The sequence below is a fragment of the Plutella xylostella genome, chromosome 8 (assembly GCF_932276165.1).
Source record: "Plutella xylostella chromosome 8, ilPluXylo3.1, whole genome shotgun sequence".
Lineage (NCBI taxonomy): Eukaryota > Metazoa > Arthropoda > Insecta > Lepidoptera > Plutellidae > Plutella > Plutella xylostella.
The window spans coordinates 3,130,687-3,153,580 of record NC_063988.1 but is presented as its reverse complement, the minus strand read 5'-3'; the positions used below and the strand labels follow the sequence as shown (position 1 = coordinate 3,153,580).

Below are 22,894 nucleotides of genomic sequence, written 5' to 3'. Positions count from 1 at the left end.
ACGAAAAATAAAATACCGATTTATTATAATCACGAAAAAGTCAAATCCCGATCGGAAATATGATAATTAGTGATTTTGACAAAAAAACATAAACGTCTTTAAAACTTTAGAACCAAAACCAAAAGATAGGTGCGACGACGAGCAAAGCGAGGAGGAGCGTGTTAGGTGCACATAGATATCGAAAAACAAAGCGGAGCGCAGCGAAGCGGAGCGGAGCGTTTCAAATATAGAGTAAAACAATTGTTAGGATTTTTATGGTGTTTAAACTTAAAAACCTTAGGACCTAAACCTAAAGATAGGTGCGACGACGAGCAAAGCGAGGAGGAGCGTGTTAGGTGCACATAGATATCGAAAAACAAAGCGGAGCGCAGCGAAGCGGAGCGGAGCGTTTCAAATATAGAGAAAAACAATTGTTAGGATTTTATGGTGTTTAAACTTAAAAACCTTAGGACCTAAACCTAAAGATAGGTGCGACGACGAGCAAAGCGAGGAGGAGCGTGTTAGGTGCACATAGATATCGAAAAACAAAGCGGAGCGGAGCGGAGCGTTTCAAATATAGAGCAAAACAATTGTTAGGATTTTTATGGTGTTTAAACTTAAAAACCTTAGGACCTAAACCTAAAGATAGGTGCGATGACGAGCAAAGCGAGGAGGCGCGTGTTAGGTGCACATAGATATCGAAAAACAAAGCAGAGCGCAGCGAAACGGAGCGGAGCGTTTCAAATATAGAGAAAAACAATTGTTAGGATTTTATGGTGTTTAAACTTAAAAACCTTAGGACCTAAACCTAAAGATAGGTGCGACGACGAGCAAAGCGAGGAGGAGCGTGTTAGGTGCACATAGATATCGAAAAACAAAGCGGAGCGCAGCGAAGCGGAGCGGAGCGTTTCAAATATAGAGAAAAACAATTGCTAGGATTTTTATTGTGTTTAAACTTAAAAACCTTAGGACTTAAACCTAAAGATAGGTGCGACGACGAGCAAAGCGAGGAGGAGCGTGTTAGGTGCACATAGATATCGAAAAACAAAGCGGAGCGGAGCGGAGCGTTTCAAATATAGAGCAAAACAATTGTTAGGATTTTTATGGTGTTTAAACTTAAAAACCTTAGGACCTAAACCTAAAGATAGGTGCGATGACGAGCAAAGCGAGGAGGCGCGTGTTAGGTGCACATTGATATCGAAAAACAAAGCGGAGCGCAGCGAAACGGAGCGGAGCGTTTCAAATATAGAGAAAAACAATTGTTAGGATTTTATGGTGTTTAAACTTAAAAACCTTAGGACCTAAACCTAAAGATAGGTGCGACGACGAGCAAAGCGAGGAGGAGCGTGTTAGGTGCACATAGATATCGAAAAACAAAGCGGAGCGCAGCGAAGCGGAGCGGAGCGTTTCAAATATAGAGCAAAACAATTGTTAGGATTTTTATGGTGTTTAAACTTAAAAACCTTAGGACCTAAACCTAAAGATAGGTGCGACGACGAGCAAAGCGAGGAGGAGCGTGTTAGGTGCACATAGATATCGAAAAACAAAGCGGAGCGCAGCGAAGCGGAGCGGAGCGTTTCAAATATAGAGCAACACAATTGCTAGGATTTTTATGGTGTTTAAACTTAAAAACCTTAGGACTTAAACCTAAAGATAGGTGCGACGACGAGCAAAGCGAGGAGGAGCGTGTTAGGTGCACATTGATATCGAAAAACAAAGCGGAGCGCAGCGAAGCGGAGCGGAGCGGAGCGGAGCGTTTCACATAATATAGCTTTAAAAATATTGTTTTTATACGCATTATGCTGCAACTAAGAAACATTCGGGAATTTGTATTTTCGGAATATTAAAACTTCGGGATTCGTAATTTAAATATTTCGATATAATAAAAATCGTACTTTTGAAACATCGAAATAATAATATTCGGAAAATTGACTTTCGTCATTTTAATAAATGTGATGTTTGAAATTTCGTTTATAAACTATTCGTGATTTTCGTTATTCGGAAACTTAAAATTCGGGATTGTGAATTATTCGGAACTATGAAATTCGAAATTTAAAAAATCGTTATTTTCATATTCGTAAAAAAGTAATTCGGAATTATGTAGTGTACCCGTTTTTACACCGGTCCACTCTTTTATATTGCACAGCCACGTCAATTTCCTCCTTCCAGGCCTTCTCTTTCCCTCTACTTTGCCCATTTATAAATTAAATCAATTTTTCTACTTCTAACCTCTCTGTAACAAATGCCAAAGATAAATAAACACACGCTTTGACGTTTGAGTTTGACGTTAACAGTTTTTTTGTAGACAAATGCCACAGAGTACTTTGTTAATTGGCAAATGCATTATGTGCATAAATCCCAAAAACATTCTAATGGTAAGGTTAAATGAAGGTTATTAGTTTTTTAAAACGTTAAATGAAGTGATGCACTTCAATCATCATCATCATCATCATCATCATCATCATCATCATCATCATCATCATCATCATCATCATCATCATCATCATCATCATCATCATCATCATCATCATCATCATCATCATCATCATCATCATCATGATGATCGAAGTGCACCATTACTAATTAATTCTTACTTGCATTAACAACAGAATACTCGTCGTCATCTTCATCAAATTCTTCAATATCAGGGTAATCATCTAGGAGTCCGTCTCTTCTAAAACCTCGTGCTGAAAAATAATAAAAAAATTACTTACAGATATTGAGATAGTTTTTATTAAGGTAAGAACTTTATTTAAAAGACATAGAAAAACATAATTAATAAATATTATACAAATAGCCCGCCCAGGACGCACCCGACCCAAGGTTCCCATCACGCCGGTAAAGTAAATATATATGTCTCAATATCTTATTTTGCATATTTCCAAATAACATAAGATATCCTTACGACGTTTAAAATGGAGGTCTTGGTTTACTTTGTAAGTATAACCGAAAAATAATCCCATAGCCATGGCTCCCCATAGAGCGAAACATATCAAGAAACACATCCAAACTCCCATAGCATACTTCGAGTACCTAGAACATAGGAGGACAGTATCGTGAAATCATTTAATAATCTATTATTATCAGGTATATCGACCCCGAGGCGAATGCAATTATCTGAGTTAACTCATGTATAAATGAGCTATCAAGATTTTGTTTTATTCAAAATCATCATCATCATCATCATCATCAGCCTTCTATCGCCCACTGTTGGGTATAGGCCTCCTTATTTGTACGCCAATTCTTCCGGTCCTGTGCCGCTCTGATCCACTGCTTCCCATAAACATATTCAAAATAAACAAGGAATAAATTTGTTGGCTTGTGATAATTATGTAGGTATCTTTATACTTTTGGTTATAAAATATGTTCTAATACCTACCTCTATAACATTAAATTTTACTAATAAAATAACATAAATACCGTTGGGCAAACTCCGCAACACATTGAAAGAAGTCGCATAAATAACACATTTTCCTAGTTGTTTATCTAAATCTTAGGTAAAATCGTAGTAAAATGTTAAAAGTTAAGTAAAATTCGGCTATCAGCTGTAGAGTTTGAGCCACTCGCGCCCATGGCCATTTACCATTGTTTTGCAGTTTTGATTAATTCTGTTTAATTGTAGGGACAAAAAGGAATGAAATAAACTGGCTTTTATAAGTTTGCTATAAAAATATAATAAAAACAATATAGTTAGCAGATAGATACTTATTCAAAATATAAATAGGTTATTCAGTAAATTCACTGCTCTCAACTGCGCTCCCAGCTCCCAGTTATTATATTCTAGTCTATGCTGCGCTCTATTCGAGCTGTCACATTTTAGAGTCATAAATGCAGGCCTGTCAAATTCTTATTTTGAGCTCATATAGTTCTGAGAGTCTGTATAACTCTCAGAACTATATGAGCTCAAAATAAGAATTTGAGTGAATTGAGAGTGGTGGCTTACTCAGAAAGGTAACTATAACATAAGCAACAGGAGGCAACTTTTGCGTCAGGCACTTCAGGTGAGATTGCACAGGAATCAGGATTTTTTTTTTCTTTTCTCATGTTTTCTCCGAATGGCCTGTGTTATTTTAAGAAGCTTCATGTGTTCAGAACTCCTGCTGGCCCTGCGGCAGCCACTGTTCCTCGTCCTTGTCTCGAGGCTCAACCTGCTCGTCGTCATATCCAGCTGTCGTCACTATCAGCACTTCTGGAAAAATGAGAAAAATAAGTAGGGACTGGTGAGGTGACGCACAGGCAGTGTCGGAGAAAGTTACCGAGTTGAGCGAGTCTGATAATGATGATGACGTTCTGAAACTAAGTGGAATAAATTGGTGCGGATTTATCCAATGACCTACCATTGATTTTTCTGTGCGTTGTAAATCCAGCTGATGCTTTATCCGTAGTCTTCTTTATATCATCATTTGTTTTATTCTAAAAAAACATTTTTGTAATAGGTATACTTCATTCATACGTGGGTGGTCTGAAAAGTTTCCGACCTCAACGTGAAGATGGCAGCACACATCAATTAAAGTCAGAGAATGTAATGGTGCATCTTTTGACAGCAACACTTCAAAGTTTCAGCCATTTTTAACGCGCGGTTTTTATTTGACAGTCGCTTGAGTGAGTCGATCTTGAAGTCGAAAATCTTTGTCCTCCGAGCGCAGTTTTTAGTTGAGGGAACAGAAAGAAGTCGCTTGGGGCTAGATCTGGTGAGTAAGGTGGATGGTAAAGCAGTTCAAACCGAAATTCATGGATTTTCGCCATGGCAACCGTTGAGGTGTGAGACAGGGCGTTGTTTTGGTGAAACAGAATTTTCTTTTTCTGCAAATGAGGCCACTCACACCGACTCACTCAAGCAACTGTCAAATAAAAACCGCGCGTCAAAAATGGCTGAAACTTTGCTGTCAAAAGATGCACCATTACATTCCCTGACTTTAATTGATGTGTGATGCCATCTTCACGTTGAGGTCGGAAACTTTTCAGACCACCTACGTATAGGTATATACGTACTCAACTAAAGTTTTCTCTTTCTCTTAGTTTTTGGGATATTTTGTAAATAATACTATTATTATGTAATACGGAGATCAATGACTTCGGACTTCAAGCCCTAAGTTAAATGGTAGCCGAATCTGATAAATAGGAAGGGCTTTCTGATAGGTAAGTCGCGTGGTGTACCTGTCTGTTTGATGCTGATAGCCTCTGCAGCATATATGATAATCTCTCCCGTTGTTTGTCCATACTCATCGTTGTATGGTCAACGCCTTCTACATTGGACATGTCTGCGAAAAAAAAAAAAAATTATACACACACACACACACACACTCACGCCTTGTACTAATGTACTCCCTTGCTGGGTAGCACCCACTTTTCGCCAGTGTTTATATCCGTCCCAATGTAATAGGGGGCGGGCCTATTGCCATTTTACGGGCACATCCAAGACCCGAGAACAAATATCTGTGTTTAAACAAATATCTGCCCCAGCCGGGAATCGAACCCGGGACCTTCGGCTCAGTAGTCAGGGTCACTAACCACTACGCCATTCGGTCGTCTTAAGTCTACTTTATTTAAAAAAAACATATGTTACGTTCGTGCGTGTCGTTTTTCGTCCATTTATTAAGTTATGATTTGAGTTGTATGTTACAAAAAAATAACTGTATAAACTAATAAACAACATTCTAAACTTTTTATTTAGAAGTTCACAGTTTGTACATTGTTAGTTTTCTTTTAATGTTCTTTTTCTTTTTTTTTGATTGTACCTTTATAATGTACAATGTAATGTATAAAGTGTTTATAAATAAATAAATAAATGCTTACCCTCATCAAAGTAGTTATTGTCCATTTGCATTCGTAGTCCTTGGAGTTGTGTGTGTGCACCTCGTTTGTTTTGTACTATAAAAATGAGGATGATAGAACTTATCAATAAACGGCGTAGAAAAAGTGCAAAGATATCAGCAGCAGCTCAAAAACTTCCTTTTACGATTCTCTGTGCACCTGTAAGACCGGCTCCACACGTTGGCCCCAATACAGGGACAAACGCTACTGGTCCAACGTATGGATCTAGAAAGTGGCGTTGGTTGGGGCTTGTGTTGGGCCCAACGTGTGGGACCGGCATAAGATTTACCTGCCTACTGGTCGATCACTCATCACATCACATCATGAGTCGTTCGTCAAGTCGCGCGCCTTAGACTCGCGCGCCACGCGAGTTGGCATCTTCTGTTTTTTTATATCGTCAACTCGCGTGCCCATGTAAAGTACGGTGAGATGCAAACGAATTGAAACTAAAAAAAAACCGGCCAAGTGCGAGTCGGGCTCGCGCACAAAGGGTTCCGTAGCAGCAAAATTACAGTTAAATCAACCTATCTCAAAAACTATAAGAGATACTTTGATCAAACCAAAAATCGTTGAAAGAGTTAATTAGCATGCATCACCTCTATTTTTTTTAGAATTTTATACCCCGTAGTTATAAAAATAGAGGGGGGGGGGACATACTTTTTACGACTTTGAGAGCTGATATCTCAAAAACCGTTCACTTTAAGAAAAATGTTTTTTAGAAAACTTTATATCATTTTAAAAGACCTTTCCATTGATACCCCACACGGGTATGTACATCGAAAAAAAAAATTTCATCCCTCAGTTACATGTATGGGGGGCCCCACCCCCAATTCTTTTTTTTACTATTTAGTGTCATATTTTTGTAGCGGTTCATACAACACATATTCCCATCAAATTTCATCACTGTAGTACTTATAGTTTCCGAGTAAATCGGCTGTGACAGACGGACAGACGGACAGACGGACAGACGGACATGACGAAACTATAAGGGTTCCGTTTTTGCCATTTTGGCTACGGAACCCTAAAAATATAGTTTAATATTGTCTCCCTGGCTGATTAGCATAAGAAAGTACCGACTAGACAGTCGCCATTAAAGTAGATGCTTTGATTTCGGGATAAAGATACAGTACAAGATATAATATAAAGATACAATAAAGCCTATTTTGGAAGTGCGGAATGAGGCAAAAGGGGATGTGACCTATGACGCATGATACCCAAGTTTGCTATCTCTCTCATCCCGTGCGCAAATTTTACCTGTCATGTGGCAGTTTTTACTGATTTTGATGTATTGTGGGGGTAAGCCTATAATAAATTAACTTAACTATATTACCAAGTCTACTTTGTCGTAATATAGACACAGTGTTACGTTTTCGTTGTGTTAACGTTATATTATTTTTACGTTTTCGTTATGTATTAAATATCAAATTAGCACTAAAATTTAAAACAAATTTCGTTTATTTCATTGGTCAAAGAGACAGACCTAACTGTAACAATTACTTCCAGGAAGTTCATCGCAAGCAGGTCCATCTAGTAATAAAACTGCACATGAAATAATAACATCCCAGCGAGGAAAGTCGGTACTGCTTCGTGCAGGTTATAAATATAACAAAGACCGAACAAATAAAAATGGTTCCTGTGTTTGGAGGTGTTCGAAGAAAACAGTTTGCCAAGCGAGATTAATTACTGATTTTATTTTAGAGTAAAGTCCTATAAAATACCCTATACATTTTAAGTAGTTACCTTAAGCCTTCGACCATTTACAACCCTAGACGGACTCATCCCTTAGGGGCCGTCCATTAATCACGTGATGTCGTTTTTTTCATTTTTTGACCCCCCCCTCCCCCCTGGTGATATTTGGTGAGGTTCGGGACCACCCCCCCCTCCCCCCCTCTGAATCACGTGTATTTTTTTGGATGTCTAAAGTTTAAAGGCTATTTTTGATTAGAAAAAACATAACGAAAATGGCGGTCTTTCTCGGCGCGCGGGGAGTTGTTGCTTAGCAACGGCGGGCGAGTTAATCAAGGTCATCATCACGACCCATTACGTCCCCACTGCTGGGGCACGGGTCTCCTTCCAATGAAGGAAGGGTTTAGGCCTAGTCCACCACGCTGGCCAAGTGCGGGTTGGTGGACCCCAACACAAGCAAGCTTGTGCTGAGAGAGTTGTCGGGTAAGTGGGCAACCCGACTGTCAGATGTTTTCAAGCCGCCCGAAGGCCTCTGACTAGGCTTAACGACTGCTGCCGAAGCAGTAACCGGTGTACGAAACGCACATATAGATTTATACCTACATAGCTAGCTATAGTAAACAGATGTATAGCATATATGTTAGTATCTGTAAGTAGCTATAGATTAAGTTCAGTTACCTCATTACCGCGGTCGCATTAACTTCTCATGTAGGTACTTAGCCTAGCCAAATTAAATAATTATTTGAATACAGTCCACTTAAAACGAATTTATATGTGAGTTTAATTTCCCAGCCCCTCACATAATGGTCATTTCTCGCCGTTAATAAAGGGCTGGCTAAGGACGTTTAAAAGTGGTGCCGTCGTGTGTGTAACTCAACGTTTAAACCGCCATATTGGGACATTTAAGTTAACGCGTAGTAACGTGTGCTTTAACCCGTTGACTTCTTCGAGTTGCGTCAAAGCGTGTGTCGTGTCATCGCGTCGTGTGCTGTTTCTATAAAACGGCTGTCTTCGTGGACGTTGGTCAGGAGGACTGTTACCACTTCTATAAGGTGCTGCAGAACTCTCAGGCTGTTGGTGCGTGCTACTGCTATACAGTGCTTCATCTATACGGACCTTCACAGTCTCTGTCCCGGGACATTGGTGTTGCCGGTGCTATTCGCTGGAACATTAAGTGCGACAAGGACGTTTATATAGGTTACCTAAGTATAACCTACCGAAGAACTGTGGTCGGAATTATAAATCAATCGCGCGTAGTGTTTGATTTCGCATGCTCAATTAGCATTGTGGACATTGTGAAGTGCACCTAGTGTAGCATATTCATCTATATAATCATTAAATTAAAATACCAAAAGTACAAGGCGTTGCACATAAATACGTATTATAGCGGTTGGCGTTGACGCAGTTTCCGTCTCCTGCTGGGCGTGAGGCTTCGGAATCGTTCGTTCATGCACTTCGTGTTGCTTCGTGGACACTCGCCGCGCCGCATCGTAGTCTCTCATTGGCTAGCGGAACCAACTTCAATACGTGTTTCCGAGTTTCGTCTGGCTACCTAGTTATTATTCCGAGTTTCGTGCAAGTTTCGTGTGCCATCCATTGCTCAGTGGTGCCATCTGCACCATAGACTAGAATAAGCTGCTGCCGAATCTGCGCCATTTGTATTTTATTTTGTAACCTCGTTGTGTCGTGGGCGCAACAAGTATTTTTTTGTAAAGTGATTCGTGATTAATCACTACAATTATTACTATTTAATAGTTTTATTAGTAAAAAGTTCATAATGGAATAAGACTTAAAAAGGCTGATAGCTGCGAGAGGCCAGTTAAAAGGCACAATTACAAGATTGTATAATTTCATTAGTAATGAAACCGAGTTTAATAAAGGTACGCTTGAACAATTGAAGGTTAAAAAGGAATTGTTGGTCCAAACCTTCCAACAATATTGTGATTTAAATATAGATATATCTGTTCTAGATTCACAAAATTGCGAGGATTTCGAGCGCATCGAAAATCAATACTTTGCAATAATGGCTGCCATTAATGAAAAATTGACTCCTGGTATTGAAATTTTTCTATTTAAAATCATTGCTCGAACAAGATGCCGCTGAACTGGTGAAACACCTAAGCCTATCTGATGCTAATTACTCACTAGCTTTATCCTTGCTGGCTGAAAGATATGACAATAAGCTTAGAATCATTAACTTTCACATCTCATCAATTTTAGATATACAGCCAATAAATAAGTGCTCAGCCTCAATGCTAAGAAACATTGTTTCACAAACAAAACAACACATAGCTGCCTTACAAACACTTGATGTACCAGTTCAATCCTGGGATTTAATTATAATTTCCATTTTGCAAAGGAAAATTGATCAGGGCACGTTTAGGTTTTTCCATTCAGAGCTTAAACAAAATACATTGCCTAAGCTAGATTATTTTCTAAACTTTTTAGAGCAACGTGCAACCATTCTTGAGACCGTGGCTGAGGCTGGCCATAGCCATGCTCACCCTACCCGAGTAGTGAACAAGAGCCACGGAGCGAGCCTCGTGACCACCACAGGGAGTACCACCAGCTCCAGCACAAAATGCTGCGACTTCTGTAAGTCTAAATATCACAAGTTGTATCAATGTCAAAAGTTTCAATTAGCTTTGCCAACTGAACGTGTGCTGTTTATTCAAAATAATAAGTTGTGTTCACTTTGCTTAAATCAGCATAACAATAGAAAGTGTTTCTTTGCATTCAAGTGTAGCATATGTAAGGAGCGTCATAATACGTTATTACACGTAGATAATGTACCAGAAATACCTAAGCAGGTATCGGTATCAATGGGCCAATATGGCAATATATTACTACCAACTATTAAGGTAGGTTTAGTAGATAAGCTTGGAAATACGGTTTATGCCAAGGCTTTATGTGACCCAGGTAGTCAAATATCATTCATTTCATCAGATTTAGCTGATCAAATTAGTTGTGAATTAAAAGATGAGCAAACTATAATTAGTGGCATATGTCAAGGGAAAAACAAAACTGCAAAGAAGGCTAAGTTTACAATATATTCTGAAAATAATGATTACAGCTTAAAGCTAACATGTTGCATTGTTTCAAAAATAACTTGCGATTTACCACAATTTGATGTAGATATTGGTAGCTTAAACATACCGACTCACATCAAGTTAGCTGACAGGGATTTCAATAAAAGTGAACCAATATCAATTTTATTGGGTTGTGATATATTTTTCAAAATTCTTTTGCGTGAACAATTGCCAATAATTCCTGGCGGGTTATATTTACATGACACGCGTTTTGGTTATGTTGTGGCAGGACAATTACCGTTACAACGAAGCCCGGCCACCACGTCACAACAGATAACAGCTGTTAGCAACTTTTGTAACCTTGACAATGAAATTAGGTCACGTGAGGTCGATGACACTCTTACATCTATTGATAGCTCACTCAAACAGCTGTGGCGGTGCGAGCAGGTGCCGCAGATTTATAAGGAGGCTTCATCTGAGCAGGAACTAGCAGAAACAATGTTTCAGGAGTCAGTCCAGCTAGAAGACTGTAAATTTCAGGTAAAGCTACCTTTAAAGCAAGAGTTTAATGAAGTCAGGCTGGGTAACTCTTTATCTCGAGCCTTAAAGAGGTTCTATAACTTAGAAAAAAGGTTTTTAAAGGATCCGTTGCTTTTTCAGCAATATAAACAATTTATTGATGAATATGTTTCGCTTGGGCATGCGAAATATGTTGATATTGAAAGTTACAATTTAGAAGAGGATCCTGTATATTTTCTGTCTCATCACCCTGTGATTAATGAAGGTAGCAAAACTACGCGGTTAAGGGTAGTTTTCGACGGTTCAATGCAGACCGATCGAAACATTTCATTAAATGACTTAATGTTAAATGGACCTTGTGTGCAAAACAGTTTGTTTAATATATTAATATTATTTCGATTGCATAAATTTGTCTTAGTAACTGACATAAAAAAGATGTTCAGAAACATTAAACTTGATCCATCACAATGCTCAATTCAGAACATACTATGGCGTAGTAGCCCACAAGAAAGAATTAAATGTATTCAATTATTAACAATTACATATGGATTAAAAAGTTCGAATTATTTAGCAACGAGATGCCTAAACGAATTAGCACATAGATATAAGGATGAGTATCCTTTAGGTTCCGATATGTTGCTTAACAATACATTTGTTGATGACATAACAGCTTCTAGCAATAGCCTAGAAGAATTAGGTAAAATCAAAGAACAATTAATTGAGCTGCTTGCCTTGGGCGGGTTCCAATTGCATAAGTGGTGTTCCAACAATAGTGAATTATTACAAAATATTCCACAAGCCGAGCTTAACCTTACTGAATTGGAGTTAGGAAAAAATGAGACTGCATTTGTTAAAACATTGGGGCTTAAGTACAATGTGAATACTGATACGCTTTCTATAAGCTGTCAACAACAAGAATTATTAGATTCATACACTAAAAGAAAGGCCTTAAGCATTCTCAGTACGTTGTATGACCCACTTGGTCTTGTGGGACTAATTATAGTTATGGAAAAACTTATAATGCAGCAAACGTTCTTGTTAAAAATTAATTGGGATTGCTTACTTTCAATTGAATTAAATCAACAGTTCAGGGAATTTGTTCATAATTTAAATATGACAAATATAGTAATCCATAGAAACATAAATACACATAATGTCAAATTGATTGAGTTGATTGGATTTGCTGACGCATCACACAAGGCATATGGATGTTGTTTATATATACGTACCATAGACGAGCATGGTAATGTTAAGATTAATCTTTTATGCTCTAAATCGAGAATTAATCCCATCAAACCATTGAGCACTCCTAGGCTAGAGCTTAACAGTGCATTATTGCTTGCAACACTTACTAAAAGGATTGTTAAATGTTTGAAGTCAAAATTCAACATAAGAGTGTATCTATATGTTGACTCTAAGATAGTACTTGCATGGTTAGATACAGAACCTATAAAACTAACTGTTTATGTAGCAAACCGAGTCAAATTTATAAAAGAATTAACAAAAGGCATTTCGTGGTTGTATGTGAACACCTCTGATAACCCTGCAGATTGTCTTTCTAGGGGTGTGAAGCCTCATTTATTGCAAAATAATGAGTTATGGTTTCACGGGCCATCATTCTTAACAAGTGCGAATTACTTACATACTTGTGAAGATATAGATATACCTACAGAGGTGCCCGAGATAAAAAATTGCAATACTGCGTGTGTGCAGGAAGATGAGTTTAACTTGTTATCTCAATACTCGAGTATTCATACGCTTACGAGAATAGTAGCATTAATTTATAGATTCTATAACAACTGTAGAACAAAGAAAGAAGATAGGCTTCTGTCACAGATATCATGCAAAGAGCTAGACTTTGCTCTAAAGGTAATTATTAGGCAGGATCAAAAAACGCATTTTGCTCCTGAGTTAGGTGCATTAAGTGCTGACAAGCCAATTAAGTCTAATTTAAGACAGGTGAATCCGTTTGTAGATAGTTTTGGACTATTAAGAGTGTCTGGAAGGCTTCAGCATGCCGATGTTCCGTTCTTTAAAAAACATCCAATTATATTGCCAAAAGGGTCTGTCATTACTCAATTAATAATATTAAATGAGCACAAGCTATTAATGCATGCTGGACAAAAATTATTATTAGCAAGCTTGAGTCAGAGATACTATATTTCAAATGGCTTACGGGAAGTTAAAAAGGTTATACACAAGTGTGTTATATGTTTTAGGCTGAAAGCTGAAACGTCACAACAGCTTATGGGTTCTTTACCGGCTGACAGGGTCAATCCAAACCGTGTATTTGAAATAGTAGGAATAGATTATGGTGGTCCATTTTCAGTCAAATTACATCGAGTAAGGAAACCTTTGATTTATAAGGCTTACATTGTCTTATTTGTGTGCTTCACTACGAAAGCGATACATATAGAATTAGTATCTAATATGACTACAGAAAGCTTCCTTCAATGTCTGAAAAGATTTATTTCCAGGCGAAATAAACCATCAGTAATTTACTGCGACAATGCTGCTACGTTTAGGTCAGCTAATACTCAACTCAGCGAATTATATAAATTACATAACAATGTTGATCACCAAAACAGTGTAATTAATTATGCTTCACAAATAGGTATTCAATTTAGTTTTATACCTAGTTATAGCCCAATATTTGGTGGTCTTTGGGAAAGTGGTATAAAGAGTGCTAAGTATCACTTGAAGAGAGTAGTAGGAAATCAGGTACTTACCTACGAAGAATTAAATTCTGTCGTTGTTCAAGTCGAAGGAGTCTTAAACTCACGACCATTAACTGCCCTGCAAACAGCTGATACAAATGACATGTCGTACTTAACACCTGGTCATTTTCTAACGGGTGCTCCCCTATCGTTCATTCCAGACCCAGATGTTACTTATATACCTACCAATCGGCTGTCATTCTGGAGACAGTGTACCCAAATGGTGCAAAGTTTTTGGAAGTTGTGGTCCAAGCAGTACTTAGTACAGTTGCAAAATAGGCCTAAGTGGCAGAATTCTCTTCCTAATATCGAAGTAGGAACATTAGTTTTATTGAGGAGTGATAACATTCCTCCTTTGAGTTGGCCAATGGCACGTGTTGTTGAAACGTTCCCAGGTTCAGATGGCAAAGTTAGGGCATTGTCAGTCAAAACAACAAAAGGTACTGTGATACGGACAAGTGTTACCAAAGTATGTGTACTACCTATCGATAAATAAGCCTGGAACGTGGTGGTTCCATTGTGGTGCTCATTGGGCTCGCCTTACTCAACTAATTTACATTGTAAAAATTGTTTAGTTTGTATTAAAGCAATATAATTATGTGGCTAAATAGGTTACAGTAGTTTATCTTAAGACTTACAATTGTTATTAAACTTAAAATTTGTGTCTTTACTGTTCAGGTGTAAAGTTAAAATGTACCTAGGTGCATTGCTGTATTTCATTATACTTGTACATATTTCCCATTTATGTTTACTGATGATGTGTCACCTATCTATCTAAATGCATGTAAAGATATGATATGCCATAGTAAATAAATGTATTTGTAAACATAAGTAAGTTCGTTTAGGTAAAGGTCAATAAAATGCAGTGTGATTAATAAAAATATAAGTTTAATACATGTTATTCTGTTTTAGTTACTTTAAACATAGTTAAATTAATTATCTAAGTTATTCACTTGCACAAATAGGTTGCAGTCACAAATTAGTTGGTGTAACTGGTTGGTCAGTTCACACATATACCTGTTATAAGTACATAACTATTAATGTGTCTTAATAAAATTTATGAATGCATGATTGTGTCTACCTGTGTGTACTTGCTAATTTTGTGTGAGCAATGTTAGTCAATGTAATCTGCGTAGATAGATATGTAACATTACTTAACTGTAGTTATTAACTATTATTATAGGATAAGGTGTCGTTAATGTCTTACTCCATGTGTTTAAATTAAGTAGTTGCTTAAATAGTTATACATTGGTTCAATCAAAGTTTCTAAATTGTTTGTTATCACTATCACATGGGTATAGGTGTTAATTTTTTCATGTAAAGTCATTAGGATATATCTTTGCCGTTGGGCGCAATTATGTACGAAACGCACATATAGATTTATACCTACATAGCTAGCTATAGTAAACAGATGTATAGCATATATGTTAGTATCTGTAAGTAGCTATAGATTAAGTTCAGTTACCTCATTACCGCGGTCGCATTAACTTCTCATGTACTTAGCCTAGCCAAATTAAATAATTATTTGAATACAGTCCACTTAAAACGAATTTATATGTGAGTTTAATTTCCCAGCCCCTCACAACCGGGACCCACGGCTTAACGTGCCGTCCGAAGCACGGAAGCGTCCAGAAAAGCACCACTTGAAATTGGTCACCCATCCAATGGCTGACCGTGTCAGTTGTTGCTTAACCTCAGCGATCAGTTACGATCACTGAGGCCCGCTCGACTACGGACGCTTCTTCAAATCAAGGTCATACCTACTACAAATCATTCAAATTTTTGCACCGTTTATAATCGGTTCAGAAATAGCGCTTTTTGACAAAAAATTAATACACGTGATGTCTGACGAGACCCCCCCTCCCCCCTCGTGATGTTTCGTGAGGTTTTCCGTACCCCCTCCCCCCCCTTTGAGCCTCACGTGATTAATGGACGGCCCCTTACATCACCTACATTGTAAACAGGCCAATATTTTATTACTTTTGGGCGTGACTGTACTGTCATTCCCTCCTGTCATGTCATTGAGTACATGAAAAAATGTGGCAACGTAAGAAAATTCTACTAAGTTGGTAGAAAATTCATAATAATGTGGTGATATTTTTTAGGGAAATGTAAATTAGTTAAAATCGTTTACATTATGATTTATCCGACTCACCCGAATGGGTTACCACCGCTGGTAATAAAAATAATGCCTGGAATGTGGAATTTAAATAATTTATTTATTTATTAGGTTCTCACATATATAATAATTGTAGTTTTACAATGTGTCCCACAAAACTGTTTATATACAATTTGTCTGTGGGATCGGAGTCTCTTAATACCTAACAAATTAATTAAGTAGGTATTTTTGTACATAATTGGTAGTATCACAACAAATAATAACTTTTATTCTGAGATTAACTTATATCAAGGTAGGTTAAATATAATACCTATACCTATTTTTATAAATTTAGTTTTGAATTTAGATAATATAGGCTCTTGTCGTATATCCTGAGGTAAACTATTAAGGAGGTAAGGTAGGTATTCTTTTTTTCAGAGTTCTTTCACCATAATAATTATTGACTTTAGGTACTTCAAGTTTACCCCCAGATATAGACCTAGTGCCGTGCTTATGTGTAATGGGATGAAGGTAATTAGGTATTACGGGTTTTATGATTATGAATGGCTAAGAGATATTTACATTTTACAGTGATTGGCAGAATTTTACATATTTTAAACAGTTTTTTATACTTAACTATCTTTAGAATATGATTTGGTTTTTATATTAACTAGTAGCTTTAAAAATCGAGCCTGCAATATTTATAGTTTATATACATAAAATATTGTAGGTATACAGGATGTTGCAAAAGGGTTTACATTGTTGCATTATTATTTCTTTAGAATTCATTGACCAATTTGACACGACCTCTCGAATGTCTAGGATAAGAATAATGCCTGGGAATCTTACTTTGCTCGGTAGCACTCCCTTTTTCAGTCTTCGGAGTCCTGTCTGTTTTTTTGTGTAATATAGATCTTTGTGATGGAAATGATCAGAGCAGATCACTGTGGATTTTGCTGATTTCCAGTAGTCCTCTCCACGGCTTTTTCTAATTATTTCTATCCATTTTTTCGTATAATGGGATCATTCGGTATCCTGATAATACATGTATATTAGAATTTAAGCTGTAAGTGATAAAATTACCTTTCGTACCTATAATAAAAATTATGATAGCTTTAGTTGTGTAAAAGTTTACGTTTTGTCGAATACAATTTCGCCTCAACGGAAACTATCACGAATATTTAGACATTATGATCTAGGTATACAGTTGACAAAAGAATACCGAAACTTTTTCGTTTTCGTAAATCGCAAAACCAACAACCATAGAAACGCAGAAAAAAAATGATTTTAATAAATGCGTAGGATTTGCAAATTCCATCCATTATTAATGAATTCAAGGTAGGTATTCTAGGTATGTGCCTAATTTCAATTTTGAGAATCCAATCACGAAACAATTTATGGTACACTTGTCATGTCGACCGGGTGTCGATAGGACATTCAAGCTGTTAATATAAATTACACTCACTTTTTGGTATATTTATTTTCAAGAAAAAACTGGCAACACCGAAGAAAATTATATCAATATTTACTTTATTAAATTATTTATATTAATACATTACTTACAGATGGTAGGTGACCTTGTGTGTCGTTTTTAGTCGACCTTTGTAATTTCTGCACACGTTTAAAGCACATACACGCATTTTAAAAGGACAAAATCAAAATTAATGCCAACTGTCAAATATGTGTAGCACCGGCTATGGCATAATAGACACTGCTAGAGCGAAAATTGTACCGGGGCAGTATTGCCCCAGTTTATGTATGGCAGCAATTGCTACTTCTAAGGGGAATCTAGGGTTGTATATAATCAAAGCCTTAAGCATAATAAATTATAACTTTTGTGGCTGACTGTACATATTTTCACAGTCGAGCGAGTTGACGACAAAAAAAGTAGGTAAATACGGGAGGGGCAACTCGCGCGTGCCGCGCGAGTCTAAGGCGCGCGACTTGACGAATGACTCGATCACAGAGTTACTACGCCTTCTATCTTTAGTAAGTAGATACAAAAGTACTCACGTCCCTTAGAAATGCTTTCTGAAATGTACAGATTATATCCATAACTGACTCCGACTCCCAAAGTTACGGCTACCATCAGAGCCACCATTAGAATCACCCAGACTACCATCAAGTATTTGGCACATCTGTAAGAAATAACTGTTTTTGATCTGTAACTTAAACAATAATTGCATTTATCGTCTTTACTGTGGCGCTCCTTAGTGAGTGAGACTAAATAATAATATCTTTATTTCGGGTGTAAAAAGCCCATATCATATCCTAATTACATTAATAAAATTAAAATTAAAAGATACAAAATAAAGAGAGACCTATGTCTAAGGTACTTTGGTGGAAGCAAAGTAGAAAAGTGTACGTTTAACTCAATGATTTCAAAAGGAAGGATACGCCCGTCGGAACATTTTGTCAAAAGAAAATGGCACCCGCGCGCTGGCCCTAAATTCATACAAATTATGACAGATTTATGAGGTTTTAGGGCCAACGCGAGGGTGTCATTTTCTAGAGCGGTTGGGCCTGTCCTTACGCTAGTAATATAGATATATAAGTCAATGGTTTAACTATATATTATTGAACTATTACCTATATATTATGTAAGTATGTACTTACATACCTAACCTCGTATTGATTTACCTTTGTAAAATGGAAGTTAGGCAATTACAACAGTTGAAAATATAACACATCCTGTTCGAGTATATAAATAAAAATTAACCAACTGTTAACCATGTGATAACCATTTCTGACCATCTCCATCTGTGAATTTTACTCTAAGATCTGTGATATCCATCTCGCAGAGAAAATAAACCATCCAGAATAATGAATAATATAATGTACTCTGTGGAACCACTGTTCAACTTATGTGCCACAATCTACCACACAAAATACAGTGAAACTATAAAGTCCTGAAATTAAATGAGGGCGCAGCCAGGGGCGTATTTACCCTAGGGCTAAAAGGGCTACAGCCCGGGGCGGCAGGCGGCGAAGGGCGGCCCAGGGGCGGCCGGCAGGCCGCCCTTGGACTTTAGGTTGGAGGATTAAAAAAGTACAGAACAATATTTTAGGACGTAAGCCTAGAACGGCCCTGAGCCATCTTTCCAAATGTTGATTTCATGTCTTAAGAAATATGATTTAAAGTATAAAAGCCGCCTTCGTTCTTTTCTGAACCGGTGGAATAGTCTATTTTTTTTCCGCCTTGGTAGGTATTTTCTTGAGGGATATCTAAAGTTTTTTTTTGCCTAACTCAGTCGCCCGCCCTGCACATGTTTATTTCTAAACGTTCTAAAATGTACTCGTCTATCCAGAAAAATCTTTTTTTTTTCTTCGGAAGATATAATTATGTATGCAAATCTATCACCACAATGTTCCTATACATATGTAGGTCGGTAGGTACTCTACACTTCTTCTTCTTTCGTGTCAGTGAACATGCGAATTTTTAAATTTGTCCAGACCAAAACGAAGCAACTTTGATAGCATTCTGGTTGGCCTAGAGTAAGTCTTCCCGAGTGCAGGTCACAGGGGGCAGGAGAGTAAATGCTCCATACTCAGGGGGGCGGTACCACAGTCGCATAGGTAGGTTGGTACCAACGGTATAGCCCCACTTGCAAAGATTGTCCTTGCAGCAGCCTACCTCTGCTCGCAACCGATTTAGGCCAAGATAAATAGACGAAACTAAGACGGAGCACATGCTAAGAACACGAATTCACTAAAATAGACACTACTTGAGCACAGACTATGCCAGTAAGTTCGCACTCTGACTTAGCCGAGTTCGAGTTCACATTTGTCAAGACTTGGCCCTTGCTTAGCATACATACAATTTTGTTTATTGTCACATCTCCCACACTCTCAGGAAATTATTATTCTAAGCTCTCAGGCTATCCACAGACCACATTTATACCAAATTTGCTAAAAAACTACGGAATGAAACTATGACCACAGATAAATAAATATATATTTTACGCAGATTTGACATAACAGGTTCTAAGACAGTGACTTAGCCGTGCAAACGCTAAGTAGTGTCTATTTTAGAGACTCATTGCAACTCGACTTAGTTCAGGTGAAGTCGTACTTGGCTAAGCATTAGTTTGAGCAAGTGCTAAGCAACCACTATTTATCTGGGCCTTAGAGTCTTCCAGATGCGCCAGGGGAGACTGATACCGGGAGCAATTTTTCCCCAAGAGGTAGGAAAGGATCCTGGCTGCTTTTCCTACCAGAGCCTTAGCCTTGCGTTTTGTGGGTTTTCATGCGTTAAGGACACCTCACTATTTAGAAACGCTTTGCGGCTCTTAAGGCGGGACGGTGCGGCAGTATGTGAGTAAAGTGTATGTCTTGAGTCGCATTCTTGTTTGCCTTTCTCAACAGAACATGCCACTTTTCGCCGTATGCTAGGGGATGCTATCCCAGCCAGAGAGCAGATCTTGTAGAGATGTAGAGCGTTGTCGGTTTGAGGCATCCCGTTACTATACGAACTGTGTCATTAAGAGCAAAATCTACTGCTCTAGCATGCGCGGACCTTGCCCATATCATCATCAGCCAATAATCATCCACTGTTGGACATAGGCCTCTCCCAAGGAGCGCCACAACACTCGGTCCTCGGCCTTCCTCATCCATTCACTACCGGCTCCAACGGTTATTGGTTCTTCTGCAGATATGACCAGCCCACTAACCACTTCAGCTTGCATATTTTAACAGCTATGTCGGTAACCTTAGTCCTCTGACGGATAACCTCATTTCTGATACGATCCATCAGAGAAACCCCAAGCATAGCTCTCTCCTTATCACGCTGAGCGACTTTAAATCGGTGGACCAGTCCTACCGTCAGTGTCCACGTCTCTGCACCATACGTCATCACTGGCAGGACGCACTGGTTGAAGATTTTGTCTTCTGGCTCTGAGGAATGGGAATCTTGCCCATATGGGGCAGGCAAATTCGGCTGAGAAGCAGAGTGCTAAGCTACTTGTTCGTAGAACTTGCGGAGAGGCGCCCCAGCTGGTAGAAGAAAGCCGTCGCAGAAGGTTGTTTCGGGAGCTGACTAATTCCTTCTTGGTGTTTTGGCAGTGGGTTTTGTACGTGATATATCCAGGGTCACTCCGAGGTATTTTGGTGACGAGCAGTGCTGGATTTTTTTAAGTATGAAAGCCGGCCTTTGTTATTTTTTGAACAGCAGGGCGATCACGAAAAATAGAGCTAACGTATAGAATGCGAGTGCGACAACTGTCAATTCGATAGGTAAAAAGTGTTCGAAAGTGCTGTCAAGTTGACACTAGTCGCACTCGCATTCGATTCTATATTTTTCGTGATCGCCCTGCTGGTGGAATAATCTATTTTTTTTCGCCTCTGTATTTTTTTAGGAAATCTAAAGAAAAAAAATGCGTCACTCAGTCGCCAAAGATTAGTATTTCTAAACGTTCTAAAATGTACTCGTCTATCCAGAAAAATCTTTTTTATGGAAGATATCATTATCTATGCAAATCTATTACCACAATGTTCTTATACATATGTAGGTCGAGGGTCCTATACACTGACTGTTCTTTTTAACCGACTTCAAAAAAAGGAGGAGGTTCTCAATTCGTCGGAATCTTTTTTTTTAGGGTTCCGTAGCCAAAATGGCAAAAACGGAACCCTTATAGTTTCGTCATGTCCGTCTGTCCGTCTGTCCGTCTGTCCGTCTGTCACAGCCGATTTACTCGGAAACTATAAGTACTACAGTGATGAAATTTGATGGGAATATGTGTTGTATGAACCGCTACAAAAATATGACACTAAATAGTAAAAAAAAGAATTGGGGTGGGGCCCCCCATACATGTAACTGAGGGATGAAATTTTTTTTTTCGATGTACATACCCGTGTGGGGTATCAATGGAAAGGTCTTTTAAAATGATATAAAGTTTTCTAAAAAACATTTTTCTTAAAGTGAACGGTTTTTGAGATATCAGCTCTCAAAGTCGTAAAAAGTATGTCCCCCCCCCCTCTATTTTTATAACTACGGGGTATAAAATTCTAAAAAAAATAGAGGTGATGCATGCTAATTAACTCTTTCAACGATTTTTGGTTTGATCAAAGTATCTCTTATAGTTTTTGAGATAGGTTGATTTAACTGTAATTTTGCTGCTACGGAACCCTTTGTGCGCGAGCCCGACTCGCACTTGGCCGGTTTTTTATTTTTTTTATATTTTTTTTTATGTATGTTCACCGATTACTCCGCCGTTTATGAACCGATTTTGAAAATTCTTTTTTTGTTGTATTGGGTTGAGCTCCCAGGTGGTCCCATTTTTTTTTCAGAATTTTATCTCACCCCCAAGGGTGGGTAAAGGGGTAAAAACAGGGTATGAATTTCCATTTTGGGCACATATTAACCGATTCTAATGAAATTAAGAACGTAAATATAGTTCTTATAACAAAAAAATATGATGGTGACCTTGAGCTGATCTGATGATGGATGGCCATATTTCTTCAGATTACTTTGTCACCGCACCAACATCAAAAAAGAACAGTTCCTGCTTAGGTATATTTGTACTGTCTCATACGAGTAGAATTTGTGTAAACCTTAAATTATTTCTTACATTTTAGTGGTTTTTTGAAGTCGGTTTTTTAATTTTTTTAATTATTATTGTTTTCGTTCATTCCTTCATGGGGCGGAAAACTACAGGAGCCCAGGGCGCGCAATCTTTAAATACGCCCCTGGGCGCAGCTATCTTTCATGTAGCAACCTTATATAGCGAAACAAAAGTGACTTTGATACTTGAAATTTTGCCTGTGACTACCTACCCTATTTCAGTATTTAAAAACAACTTACCATCCACAAAAAAACTCATTATTCAAGCTAGAAGGTGTTAATATGAAGGCTTATAGTGAAACCAATAAATATTTATTTAGATAACGTTATTACAACTGTTTAATTTCTTACGGGTTAGGTAATTGATAACTTCACTTTAATTTGTATGACACGTTTATTTTCACTTTTGCAGTAGGTAACAATTAAAATACATTCAACTCTTTTATGATATATCCAAAACCAAACCATACCGAGATGTAGAATTGGTTAGACA

At 37.9% G+C, this 22,894-nt stretch overlaps 2 protein-coding genes across 7 annotated transcripts in view; one reads left to right on the top strand and one right to left on the bottom strand.

Moving 5' to 3' along the window:
• The window catches only part of LOC119692987, a 29,072-nt gene extending 10,438 nt beyond the window's left edge, over positions 1-18,634 (bottom strand). The window contains exons 1-8 of one of the 6 annotated variants that reach the window (XM_048622391.1): positions 18,483-18,633; positions 17,856-17,980; positions 5,776-5,850; positions 5,137-5,240; positions 4,317-4,392; positions 3,400-4,168; positions 2,885-3,012; positions 2,574-2,666 (exon numbers count right to left, since the gene is read on the bottom strand). In XM_048622391.1, the coding sequence (XP_048478348.1) occupies positions 2,574-2,666; positions 2,885-3,012; positions 3,400-3,449 (271 nt within the window). In that variant the 5' untranslated portion in view covers positions 3,450-4,168; positions 4,317-4,392; positions 5,137-5,240; ... (1 more) ...; positions 17,856-17,980; positions 18,483-18,633. Of the gene's footprint in view, positions 1-2,573; positions 2,667-2,884; positions 3,013-3,399; positions 4,169-4,316; positions 4,393-5,136; positions 5,241-5,775; positions 5,851-17,855; positions 17,981-18,431 lie in introns of those variants that run through there. The other 5 variants (XM_048622394.1, XM_048622393.1, XM_048622392.1 and 2 more) reach the window with 5 other exon arrangements.
• Positions 9,550-14,439, top strand: LOC125488838. Its single transcript, XM_048622390.1, has 2 exons — positions 9,550-11,571; positions 14,019-14,439. Coding segments are annotated over exons 1-2 (1,842 nt in total). The 5' UTR covers positions 9,550-9,731; the 3' UTR covers positions 14,021-14,439.
• Positions 18,635-22,894: the final 4,260 nt, after the last annotated feature.

What these genes read in the sequence shown, in the direction of transcription:
- LOC125488838 (XM_048622390.1), top strand. Translation starts at nt 9,732, where the DNA reads ATGCTAAGAAACATTGTTTCACAAACAAAACAACACATAGCTGCCTTA.